At 36.5% G+C, this 12996-nt stretch overlaps 1 protein-coding gene across 1 annotated transcript in view; it reads left to right on the top strand.

The window, feature by feature from the left end:
* The window catches only part of DNAJC13 (DnaJ heat shock protein family (Hsp40) member C13), a 122133-nt gene that overhangs the window by 96336 nt on the left and 12801 nt on the right, over positions 1-12996 (top strand). The window contains exons 44-51 of the mRNA XM_012766876.2: positions 114-291; positions 3312-3403; positions 4575-4674; positions 6448-6522; positions 6742-6854; positions 11839-12008; positions 12162-12204; positions 12544-12717. Of these exons, the coding sequence (XP_012622330.2) occupies positions 114-291; positions 3312-3403; positions 4575-4674; positions 6448-6522; positions 6742-6854; positions 11839-12008; positions 12162-12204; positions 12544-12717 (945 nt within the window). The remainder of the gene's footprint in view (positions 1-113; positions 292-3311; positions 3404-4574; positions 4675-6447; positions 6523-6741; positions 6855-11838; positions 12009-12161; positions 12205-12543; positions 12718-12996) is intronic.

Here is a 12996-nt window from a genome sequence, read left to right as displayed (position 1 = left end):
TTATATATGTGTATTTTAATCATGTTTATTCACTTTCATAGCTTGAAGTTTTTTTCTTTTGCTAGGTTATTTCTGAGGACACAGATTATTAAATATTTGTTTGCTTGACTTAGGTTCCAAAAGCATTTGCTGCAAGTCTCCTGGATTATATAGGCTCCCAGGCCCAGTACCTCCACACATTCATGGCCATCACACATGCTGCGAAAGTGGAGTCAGAGCAACATGGAGACCGCTTACCAAGAGTGGAAATGGCTTTGGAGGCTCTGAGAAATGTCATAAAATATAATCCAGGTGTGTGACTGTACCCTCGATCAGGATTAGTAGCTCTATTGTATCACTTACAGTAGAGCCCTAAAAATTCTAATTATCAGTTTTATCAGGGAAACTCAGGGAAAATCGTACTTGGTTATAATATATTAAAGGATATTGATCCCATAATTTTATAGTAAACAGTAGTAGGCTTGGGACGGAGAGAGGTCAAGGCACCATGTTTAGAAGAATTCATATCTTTAAGAAAAAGTCTACATGGGTTAAAAAGACAGAATAACTTGATAGTATAAAATTTGACATACTACATACTTGACATACCAAGTATAAGTGTTAGAGTCAGATTTATTCATTAGGTGGTCTAATTTTTGCCGCTTTTCTGGTCTGTAACACATTACCATGTGCATATGGGCACTCATATTTTTGAAGAATTGCCTGAAGTTTTTGGTGTGTAAAAATTGAAATAATAAGGTGAGAGTTCCCATTCTTAAACATCTGTAAGCGGACATTTCCAGAAATGTTACCATTCTAGCCTGACTCAAGGGAGATGGGTTAATGAAATTCTAAAAGCAGCTTCTAATTCTAACTTTGGTAACTTTGATTAGATAAGAAATATAAGATGTAAGCCGGGCGCTGTGGCTCACGCCTGTAATCCTAGCTCTTGGGAGGCTGAGGCGGGCGGATTGCTCAAGGTCAGGAGTTCAAAACCAGCCTGAGCAAGAGCGAGACCCCGTCTCTACTATAAACAGAAAGAAATTAATTGGCCAACTGATATATATATATAAAAAATTAGCCGGGCATAGTGGCACATGCCTGTAGTCCCAGCTACTCGGGAGGCTGAGGCAGAAGGATCACTCGAGCCCAGGAGTGTGAGGTTGCTGTGAGCTAGGCTGACTCCACGGCACTCACTCTAGCCTGGACAACAAAGTGAGACTCTGTCTCAAAAAAAAAAAAGAAATATAAGATGTAAAACATAAAACAATACAAATTCAATTTAAATTACTTGAAGACTCCAGGTCTTTCTAAATAATATTGAACATTATCTTTCAGGTACTTTTTTTTTTTTTTTTTTTTTTCGGCATATTATGGGGGTACAGATTTTAAGGTTTCAATAAATGCCCATTTCCCCCCCTCCCCCCAAAAGTCTGAGTCTCCATCATGACCATCCCCCAGATGGTGCACATCTCACTCATTATGTATGTATATACCCGCCCCCCCTCCCCCCTCCCACCTGCCCAATACCCTATTACTGTAGTACCTATGTGTCCACTTAGGTGCTACTCAGTTAATACCAGTTTGCTGGAGAATATATCTGGTGCTTGTTTTTCCATTCTTGGGATACTTCACTTAGTAGTATGGGTTCCAGCTCTAACCAGGAAAATATAAGATGTGCTATATCACCATTGTTTCTTAGAGCTGAATAGTACTCCATGGTATACATATAGCACATTTTATTAATCCATTCTTGGATTGATGGGCACTTGGGCTGTTTCCACAGCCTTGCAATTATGAATTGTGCTGCTATAAACATTCGAGTGCAGGTGTCTTTTTCAGGTACTTTTTTATTCTTTTCAGGATGCATTAAAGTACTATTAAAATTCTGACTTTTTGGTTATTGCCAAAAAATTATTCAAATAAAATAACAGTAATTAAATGTTAGAAAAATTACTCACCTGGTGTACATTGTGCTGTTATTAGAGATAGTGTTATAAAATCCAAGGAAAACTTCCTTTATTATTTGGAGTTAGCATAGAACATTACTAGTGTAGGTAGAAAGAAATTGCAGCAAAGCAGCCTATTGATTTCGAACTTGTAAAATATTGAGGAAGAGCCTACATAGAAATTTCATTTTGATAGCATCTATAAAGTTCACGTATTAGAATTACTTGCTCTCTTTTAATTTAGATGTAAGGTTTGTGTGTCATTAATGTATTTATGACAATTCTTACCTATTAAGAAGTGGTTAGAAAATGAATTTAAAAGCAATGTATTGGCCGGGCGCGGTGGCTCACGCCTGTAATCCTAGCTCTTGGGAGGCCGAGGCGGGCGGATTGCTCAAGGTCAGGAGTTCAAAACCAGCCTGAGCAAGAGCGAGACCCCGTCTCTACTATAAATAGAAAGAAATTAATTGGCCAACTGATATATATATAAAAAATTAGCCGGGCATGGTGGCGCATGCCTGTAGCCCCAGCTACTCGGGAGGCTGAGGCAGGAGGATTGCTGCTTGAGCCAGGAGTTTGAGGTTGCTGTGAGCTAGGCTGACGCCATGGCACTCACTCTAGCCTGGACAACAAAGCGAGACTCTGTCTCAAAAAAATAAAAATAAAATAAAAAATAAAAAAAAAAATAAAAGCAATGTATTTATAAAATATTTCCAGACTCTTTCAGTTAAAGCAGTCTAAGTTATCTTAAGAGGCCTCAAAAGATTACAAATTATGCTCTATGTTTTACTACTTTTATAGCAAGAAGTAGTATATGCTGAATAAAACCTTACTGTTTAATATTTTTGTTTTGTGAACAAAATGATAGTAATTGTGTGGGATTAGGATTTGAAGTAAGCAGGAATGGAAATGCCATTGCCTTCCATATATTTTCAGGAGGAGTCCTTTATATGTGTTTTTCAGTTTGCTTGTAATTAGTCTTCAGGTGGCAGAGTTCTAACCCAGTCTTACTTAAAAGCCAAATGATGTCGAACACTCACAAAATATAGCCAAATTGAAGAGGTTAGACCTACAGTCTGGAGGTAAACAGTAAAATTACTACCTTACACTTTAGATTTTTGAGCTGTATTTGGATTATTTGATAGAGGTTCTTGTTTTTAGCCTGGGTGATAGGGGTGAGGGTGCGAATGAAAACAAAACAAACTTAAGAAACGCTAATATCTTTTTGCCTTTTAAGATACACTACTGCTTAGGGAGACAGTCCACTTCATGTCATGAATGTTTAGAAAGAGTTATCAGAGATTTTTATCAGTTTTCTGAAGGTCTGTAGTTTAAAACATCTCTTTGGAAATAAAAAATAACCATTTTCTTCTTATTCCCTAGGCTCTGAAAGTGAATGCATTGGGCACTTTAAGTTAATATTTTCTCTTCTTCGAGTCCATGGAGCTGGTCAAGTGCAGCAATTGGCTTTAGAGGTAAAAGCCATATTGTAGTAAAGCATGTTATCTTTCCTGCCACTCACTGTGTATGGTTTGAGTCCTACAGTCATTATCTGAAATTGAATGGAAGTATGCAGTATAGTTTTTAAAATTTTACCTGTTAAGCCAAATATGTTTCTAAAATTTGAATTAATATACTCAGTTTGAAGAGTGGTTATCAATACAGTGTTATTCAAGGTAGTTCCCTTTGTGATCATTGCTGGGCATTAGGGCTTGGATTACATTGTACAATGTCATGTGTGAATATGGACTTCACTGTGGAAGTCTATATTCTTCTCAGGAGTCACAGATCAGAAAGAAGAGGATGCCGGGTTTCTCTGATCTCTCAGCATCCTCACAGAGAGAGAGACTGAGGCCAGGGTACTCTGCTGGCTATATACTGTGGGTTTGTATTCCAGAGGACTGACCCTCACCCCCTTACCCCCAGTGCCTGTCCCTTCTTACAGGTCTAGTACAAAAACAACTTTCAGTGAGGGTTACAGACGGAGACCTGGGTGTGGTGCTGTTTATAGGAGTTGTCTAGGAAAGCCAGCTGCCTAGAACCTGTTAGTCTTAGGGTCCCAGAGAAGTTGGAGGCCCCTTTTTTGGTATAATGAAGCCATTGGTCCCATGGGGTACTATTTGGGTGAAGCCTTTTCCTCTGAGAGAAGCAGGAAGTTCCTGGTCACAGGTAGCTCTTTGTCCAGGCAACCCAGAGTGAGTTCCCAGGGTCATTTATCAGATGCTCCTGCTCATTATAATTTATCACAAAGAACAACAAATACAGCCCTCCAGTAACAGGTGTATGAGTAGTTTATGAGTAATTTTTATATAATGTGTTTTTAGATTATAGTTTAGTTTGAAATAGCTTTTAATAGAATAATAAAAGTTAAATCACGTTAGGTGTGGTGGGTCATGCCTGTAATTCCAGCACTTTGGAAGGCTGAGGCCAGAGGACTGCTTGAGGCCAGGAGTTTGAGACCAGCCTGAGCAACAGAGGAAGGAAGGGAGGGAGGGAGTCAGTCTAAAAATTAATCTCTTCTCTAAAAATTAAATATTTTGTCCTCTAAACATTTTTCTCACCTTTGTAAAAGTCTGTGTGACTTAATGTGATTTATTTCTAAAATTATTTCCCAGACTTTTAATTATCCTGTTGATTAATTTTCAGGTTGTGAATATTGTGACATCTAATCAAGATTGTGTAAACAATATTGCTGAATCAATGGTTTTGTCCAATTTATTGGCTCTTCTACATTCATTACCATCAAGTATGTATATTCACAAACGGAATTTTGGAAACCATAGCATGACCAACCTGTGGAAGGGAGCCATTACGTTGTTGATACAGGACCTCAGACAAACACTATCCATGTTTAGTTTTAGAATATTTGCACTAGATTTGTCTTCCTAATTATGTTTTACATACATTAATAATGTTATCTTGCATTTCTCTTATCAAAAGTTAGTGATGAGAGACATGGAAATGCAAAGGAAAATAACCTGGGATCTTCAATTTGTTGAGAGTAATCCACACATGAGTAATTAAGAATTAACTAGTATACCATGATTTATAAAAAAAAATAATTGGTATTGAATGATAAAAAAACATACTTATGGTAAAAATTATCTTGTATTCATTTCAGCACACAATCCTGTGTACTGTGTCTTTTACAGATTTGCTACTAACAGAGACTATTACCACACCAACATGATTAAGAAATACAACTCTATTTCTTGAATATAGCCTATTATGATACAGGCTTCTGAAACCATGTAGTTGTGTAGTGTAATAATTTATAGCTGTGCTAGCACCAACCTTGAGATTGCTTTTCAAATGCAAAATTATTGAATTTTTTTAGGCAATTGCAACATAACTCCAACCTCACTGCTAATGGTCAGAGTATCTTGCTCAGTGGGCTTTGCCAGCCCCTTGAAAATCATGTTAATCTTGACTTAGTATTTATCCACCTCCTTGAGAATAGGAACCCATCTTATTCATCTTATATCCCAGTGCCTTGCATATGTTTGGCATTTCTTTATGTTGAGTTAATTGAATGGAGTTGAATTTTCATTTTTTCTTGAATAGATGACATGCTTGAAATAGCTCTTTAAAATGGCAGCTTGGAAAGATTATTTTTATCATACCTATAACCTTAGTTGGCTTTTTGGTTTTCAGTAACTTTGTGAGACTTCAGACAATGCAAAACTAAACTGGTTGATGAAATAAAGAATGTTACAGAAATTATAGTTTGAAAGTGTAACTTTATATTTATACCTGATATATATTGTCTAGTCAACATATTATTCTTATCGGTAAAATAACTGATATCTTGATATTTCAGCCTACTCTGTTCTTTATGTTTTAGACTAAATTATCTATCTTATACTATTCGATAAGAGACGTCATTGTTGTTGTTTTAGTCTCAGCTTAGTACTGTACAGTCTCTACCTTCTTTGCCGACTCCTTATTTCTTTGGCTACCTGTCTGTCATTCCGTTTTTACTCTAGAAGAGTAAACGCCAACAATCCAATATACTTGCATATCATATGGCAATGACTGAGTGAGAGGACACAGGTTGTATTCAGAAGGATGCTGTCCTATCTTAGAGTAGAGCACTATCTTACAACTGCTACTTCCTACTTGTTTCTCTAAGACAGTAATACCAGGTAAAAATCTTAAGATGCCTGATCAGAGTGCCCTCTGGGTGTCAGGAAGTGAGAAGATTTTGAGTATGAAGTGAACAATGAGGTAGGAAGACAGAATACTGTCATAGCAGTTATAAGTGTGGACTTTGGAGTCAGACGGACCTTTATACAAAACCCAGCCATGCAGCTCACTAGCTGTGAAACCCTAGGCTGGTTAAACTGGGCCTCAGCTTCCTCATCCATAACATGGCCATGAGAATACCTGTCTTGCTGGTTGTTGTGAAGATTAAATACGATGCCCTGTGTCGAACATTTGTTGAGTGCATGACACAGAGTTGATGGCAGTAAATGTAAACTAACATGATGCATTCTTTGAAATGTCTTTTGTTCTGCAGGTCGTCAGCTTGTTCTGGAAACTCTTTATGCTTTGACATCAAGTACAAAAATAATCAAAGAAGCAATGGCAAAGGGTAACGTATAGAGTGTTTTCTTATCCAGTCATGTTCAGTATGCTGAAGCTTATTTTGAGCTGCTTTATACAGTCTGATATACTGGAAGAATACTTTGGAAGGCTAGATGTTTTAAAAAATCAAACTGTATTAAGTTGAAATAAGGTTGAAAATGAACTCTACTGATTAGAAAAGTCAAATTCTTTATGTATAACCACTAATTCTTTTTTTCCTTCATAGGAGCTTTGATTTATTTATTGGATATGTTCTGCAATTCAACACATCCACAGGTTCGAGCCCAAACAGCAGAACTTTTTGCTAAAATGACAGCAGATAAACTAATAGGTCCAAAGGTGAGCACAAATAAGTTTTCGGCAGGAAATTAATTATTAAAGTTCTGTCACTTTAATAATGATTTCATGAAGTTTGCCAAATTCTGAGTGGTGAGGATAAGGAAATGATTTGATGTGAAAGTTGGAAGATTGACATACCTGAAATTGTTCCTATATATAAATATTTGAGAAAACTATAGTCAAGGAAGCCCGCACTGGAATTGAAAAGTCTTAAGATGGTGTTTGGATAATGGTGATAAACTCCCTTGAAGAGAGAACAAAAGTGTATTCAGGTTATGACAGAAGATACCGTTAGACTCCCACACTGCAAGGATTGGCCTGTGGAAGCAGCTAGTAAAGGAGATGGTGATTTCTGTCTTGTACATTCCACACCTGAATTAGGAAGGACTGCCACCTGCAGGAAATGAGGACTGCCACCTGCAGGAAATGAGGGACATGAGTGTAACAGTACCTCTGCCTCCTCCCCACTCTGCAGGGAGGTCTTTTATTCCAGAATTGTAGACAACCAGATAATCTCTGGAGCCATGGTCCACTTTGGAGTATAGGAACCTGTTAAAACAATTCTTCTGAATAGAATTTCATTCAGACATGGGTGTTAGCAAACTTCCTCTATTCTGTTATTAAATCAGTTTCAAAAGAAATAGTGCTCACTGACTCATTCTCTGTGCGGGCCCACCAAGGAGCACCTCAGAGAATGGTGGGAACCGTGGAATAAAGGCTCGTGAGCCCTACTTTTCAGAGTTGTGTTTATATCTGGGATGAGGCCCAGGAATGTGCATGCTTAACACACTTACTTCCCAAGTGACTGTTTTGGAGCCTACTTGGACTGATTTTTAGGACTCTTGGTCAAGGGAGTCTACAAATGTACTTTGAGAGTAAGGAAGAGGCTACAGGTCCCTTACCTCTGTCTAAACCCAAGGTGGCTTCCATTGTACACATTGTATCTCCAGATAAAGTTGAGTTGGAAAAAAATTTTAAAGGATAATGAACACTTTTTACATCAGGAAAACAAGTTGGATTCAGTTTTTTGGTTGGTTGGTTGGTTGGTGGTTTTGTTTTCCTTGATCTCTCAGTCTAGGTATTGGGAATCCAAAACTGTTGTACTTTAGGAATAAGGTAATAATCTTTCTTCAGCAGATTTGATGAGATGAGGGAGATTACATTAGGATGCCTACAGAAGGGTCCATAAAAGAATGAATATTGATGTTTAATATTGAATTTTCTCAATGCTGGAGTAGGGTAGCATATAACTGTAATATCTAATACTAGATGTTTTAAATAATGGTTTAGATGCTTTAATATGTACTAGAATTGACTGAGCTGTTTAGTAATATTTTGACTTTTTAAATATATGAGGGACAAATTTTATCAAAGTGAATGTTTTTATGCTTAAATTTTCTAGACAGGAAAAATACAAGTATCAGCTCCTTAATTGAATGATTTGCAGCAAGAGATTCTAAAACTGGCATCAGTAAACTTTTTTTCCTTTTCTGTAACAGCATAATTGAGATATCATTGACATGCCATATAATTCATACATACTAAGTGTACAATGGTTTTTATTATATGCAAAGATTGGGCAACCATAATCAATTAATAGAACATTTTCATCAGTCCCAAAAGAAGCAGCTCCTTCATAGGAGCTTTGAGCACTCACTTTCCAGTCCCCTTTCCTCTCAGTACCCAGCAACCACTAATATACTTTCTGCCTCTATGGATTTGCCTACTCTGGGCATTTCACATAAATGGAATCATAATATGTGGTCTTTTGTGACTGGCTTCTGTTACTTAGCATAATGTTTTCAAGGTTCCATCTATGTTGTAGCAAGTATTAGTACTTCATTCACTTTTACTGCCAAATATTCCACATGTTGTTTATCCAATTATCTTGATGGACACATGGATTGTTTCTACTTTTTAACTATTCTGAATAATATTATGAATGTTTATAAACAAGTCTTTGTGTGGATATGTGTTTTTATTAAGAGTGGAATTTCTGGGTCATATGATAACACTGTGTTTTACCCCCCCCCTTTTTTTTTTTGAGACAGAGTCTCACTTTGTTGCCCATGCTACAGTGAGTGCCATGGTGTCAGCCTAGTTCACAGCAACCTCAAACTCCTAGGCTCAAGCGATCCTGCTGCCTCAGCTGGGACTACAGGCATGCGCCACCATGCCCAGCTAATTTTTTCTATATGTATTAGTTGGCCAATTAATTTCTATTTATAGTAGAGACGGGGTCTGGCTCTTGGTCAGGCTGGTTTCAAACTCCTGACCTTGAGCAATCCGCCTGCCTTGGCCTCCCAGAGTGCTAGGATTACAGGTGTGTTTAGCCTTTTGGGGAATTCATACTGTTTCCTAAAGTGGCTGCTACCATTTTTCCCACCAGCATTGTATGAGGGTTCTAATTTCTCTTCATCTTCTCTAACACATGTTGTGATATCTTGTTTCATTATAATCCTAATAGATATGAAGTGATATCTCATGGTTTTTATTTGCATTTCCCTGGTGGCCAATTACATTGACTATCTTTAAGAAATATCTATTCACATTCTTTGCTAATTTTAACTTGGATTATTTATCTTCTTATTGTTCTTTATATATTTTGGATACTAATCCCTTATCAGATATACAATTTGCAAATATTTCCCCCATTCTGTTGGTGTTTTTTCCATTTTCTTGAAGGTAACTTTTGAAGTACAAGTTTTAAATTTTGATGAAGTACAACTTATCTATTTTTGTTGTAGCTTGTACTTTTGATGTTGTATCTGAGAAATGATAGCACATAGCCAGTGTTGTTCAGGTTATGTAGTTCCTAGCACCTGAAATGCTTTAAACATTTCAAGTGCTAAGAAGCTTTGCTTTTTAATACTGTCTTTTATAAATGAAAGTAAGCATTATCAGAAATCAAATAGGAGGAAACTTTTGATTTTGTATAGCTGGTCAAATAATTTAATGTACCTTTTTTATAAAGTGTCAGATGCTAGTAGACTATATTAAGTAAACTTAGAAATGAGAAGACTCAGTAGCTTATGACAGTTAACCTAAGTAAAAACTAGAGTTTGCTTTTTTATCAAATTAATAATAATCATAAATGTTGTTCTTAAATATAAGACATTTGAAATTCATCTAACTGGTCAATTGATGATTTCTGCAGTAGTGCCTTATGAATATAGTTTTTTACAAGTATATAAATGGTTTGTTTCTAGAAAGGTTACTATTTCAAATTTAGCTTACTTGCCATAAAAACAATTCTAGTTTTTGTTTCAAGCTATGAAATATTTTAAAATATGAGATTAGTTATTAGTTTTTTTACATACTTAGGATATAATGAAATATATAAAAACATATTAGATATTTCTGCTCTAAAATTGATGTAGAATGGTTTCAATAGTGTTCTGTTAGGGGTTTAAGTGTTACCTAACAGTGAAAAGGATTAAGCTGGGTTTCTTATTAAATATCCAAGTATTCCAAATATGTTTCAAAAGATGATTTTGTATAAAAAAAAAAAACTTTAATCATTTGTTGTTTTAAAGATGAAGTAATTGGCCTTATAAAGCAAGGTGGCAGCATGACATTGTGAGCAGAACTCTTGTTTTCTGAACAAATCATAGACCTGGGGCCACTGACTTAGCTTAATGACTCTGGTTAATTTGTCTTTAAACCTAAGTTTCTTTAGCTCCACGGTGAGAAAAACTAAAATATCCTGTACATCCTGCTCCAACTTTTAGTTCTCTTTTAATATGTGTTTCTCTGAGCTTTGTGAGAATATGCTACTAGGGGCAGATGTGCCACAATGAGCAGGTCAGGCATGGTTCTTATACTCAGGGACCTTATAACCAAGAACAGTGATGTCCGTAGTCACCTTCTCTACCTTCTTTTGTCCTCTGTAGAATTGAATTGTATTTTGGTTGGATGTTCTCAGCATACTTAGGGAATATAGGAAGAAATTACCCTGTGAAACACCTTGCCGATTTCACCCTTTTTTAATATATAACAAATGCCATCCAATGGGAGCCTCAGGAGAAACTGCTTTTTTCCTCCAGAAACAGTTGGGTGTCTCTGAAGCAACTAACATGGTTTTATTTTGTAGATGCTCTCATGTAACTGAAATTGTTTAGTCCATTGCCTGCTAGGAAGTTCAGAGTTAAATTTGTAGTATATCACTAGCAATTATACAGAGCTTTCGATGTTTCCTTGGTGCGCTGACTTCATATTAGTCTTCGTTTATTCAGGTAAATAGTTAAGCATCTGCGATGTGCCAGGACTGAGATTATAAGCATCTAGCAAGACAGACTGGGTCAGGGAAGGTTATGATAAGATTTGAGCACAGAATTTGACTTGGAGAAGAAAAACAGATGTGGTGATCTGGAGGAAAAAACTTACTTTCCCAACTCTCATTTCCCTTTGTCCTTGTACCTCAAACTAATTTTCAATTTGTGTGTTTGTACGCTAGATGGGTTTTTTTTTTAAGCTGCCTTTTAAATCTTTTTTAGAAGAGGCAAAGTTTAGCAAAACATAGTAGGACAAAATAAATGCACTAAAAAATAACTTGTAAGACACAAAGGTGGCATGAGAAAAATCAGTTTGTGGGAATGGGAGGTGTGAGATAGAATTGGAGGGACAAGCCAGCAGAGGGCATTCCAGGGAGAGAGAGCAGCTATGCAAGGCATGAGCCAGCAGGGTGTGCTCTGGCAACTTTACACACCAGGTAATACTGAATTTCTTAAAGTTCCTTAAGTTTGAGGCCGGGGGTAGAAATGAAACTTGGTAAGGGAGTAGAACCAGGTCATATTGAGTCTTGTTTAAATTTACCTTTGCATAAACCAAGGTGTATCTTTTCTCCTACTTAGTGGGTTGTGGCCCACTAAGCCATAACACAAGTTATACTGATATTCCATCTCAGCAAAATGTAAAACAAACCAAATATTAAGATGTTTCCAATAGGTGTTTTTTTTTTTCTTTCTTAAACCTCCTCCTATAGGTTCGAATTACATTAATGAAATTTCTACCCAGCGTCTTCATGGATGCTATGAGAGACAATCCTGAAGCTGCTGTACATATTTTCGAAGGGACTCATGAAAATCCTGAGTTAATTTGGAATGATAATTCTAGAGATAAAGTGTCCACAACAGTTAGAGAAATGATGCTAGAGTAAGTAAAGACAAAGGTAGTAACATATAGCCTTCAAATAAAATTACCGAGAAGGGCAAACATGTCCCATTCTGCCTTTCGCCTAAGACTTATTCTAAAGGTTAAAGTGTAGTTTGTGACTGAACTTTGGTATCCCCCCTGTTTTTCCCCAAGGCACTTTAAAAATCAGCAGGACAACCCTGATGTAAACTGGAAGGTAAAATATTCTTTTATTTTATTTTACTTTTAATTCCTACTGAGCCAGTTTATTGCCAACTTATTGCTACATTGTCATTAAAACTCTTTAGTATTCCCTTGGAAAATAAGGCTTTTCAAAAATAAAAATAGAAATACTTTTGAAGCAAGTAACTAATAAATGCACCATTGCCAAACTTTATTGAGAGAAAATGAAACTCTTAATTAAATTTGGTTATGTTCGTGGCTGTGTATGAATTGGTTGATTTTGTAAACATTTCTTTAATAGGGCTTGCATTGATAGCTTCATGTATAACTAATGACTATTGTGTCTTGACTGTCGTTCTTTCTCTATTTAAAGTTACCTGAAGATTTTGCTGTGGTATTTGGAGAGGCAGAGGGTGAACTTGCTGTTGGAGGAGTCTTCTTGAGGATCTTTATTGCACAACCAGCTTGGGTTCTAAGAAAGCCTAGAGAATTTCTTATTGCACTATTGGAAAAATTAACTGAACTCCTGGAGAAGAACAATCCTCATGTAAGCTTCAGTCATTCCCAAATCTAACTAGAATTTGCTAACTAGACTGATGGTACTCCTCTTAAAACCTCATTCTCATTAACCATGTAATAAAAATCGGCTGCGTCTTTCAATAGCAGCCACACATGCACACCTATCCTTTTTTTGGCCATGTTCAAAAGTGAAACTCTTCAGTAAAATGGTTATTTATGAACCAAAGTTAGCAGTATCTATATTGAGAGGATGTTATTTCTAACAATTACAGAACCTCTGAAAGAATGCTTTTGCCATCCTATTTCC

This window comes from Microcebus murinus, chromosome 1, assembly GCF_040939455.1.
Source record: "Microcebus murinus isolate Inina chromosome 1, M.murinus_Inina_mat1.0, whole genome shotgun sequence".
In the NCBI taxonomy this organism is placed as follows: Eukaryota; Metazoa; Chordata; class Mammalia; order Primates; family Cheirogaleidae; genus Microcebus; species Microcebus murinus.
The sequence above is the reverse complement of the archived record's forward strand: the minus strand, read 5'-3'. Positions and strand labels throughout refer to the sequence as shown.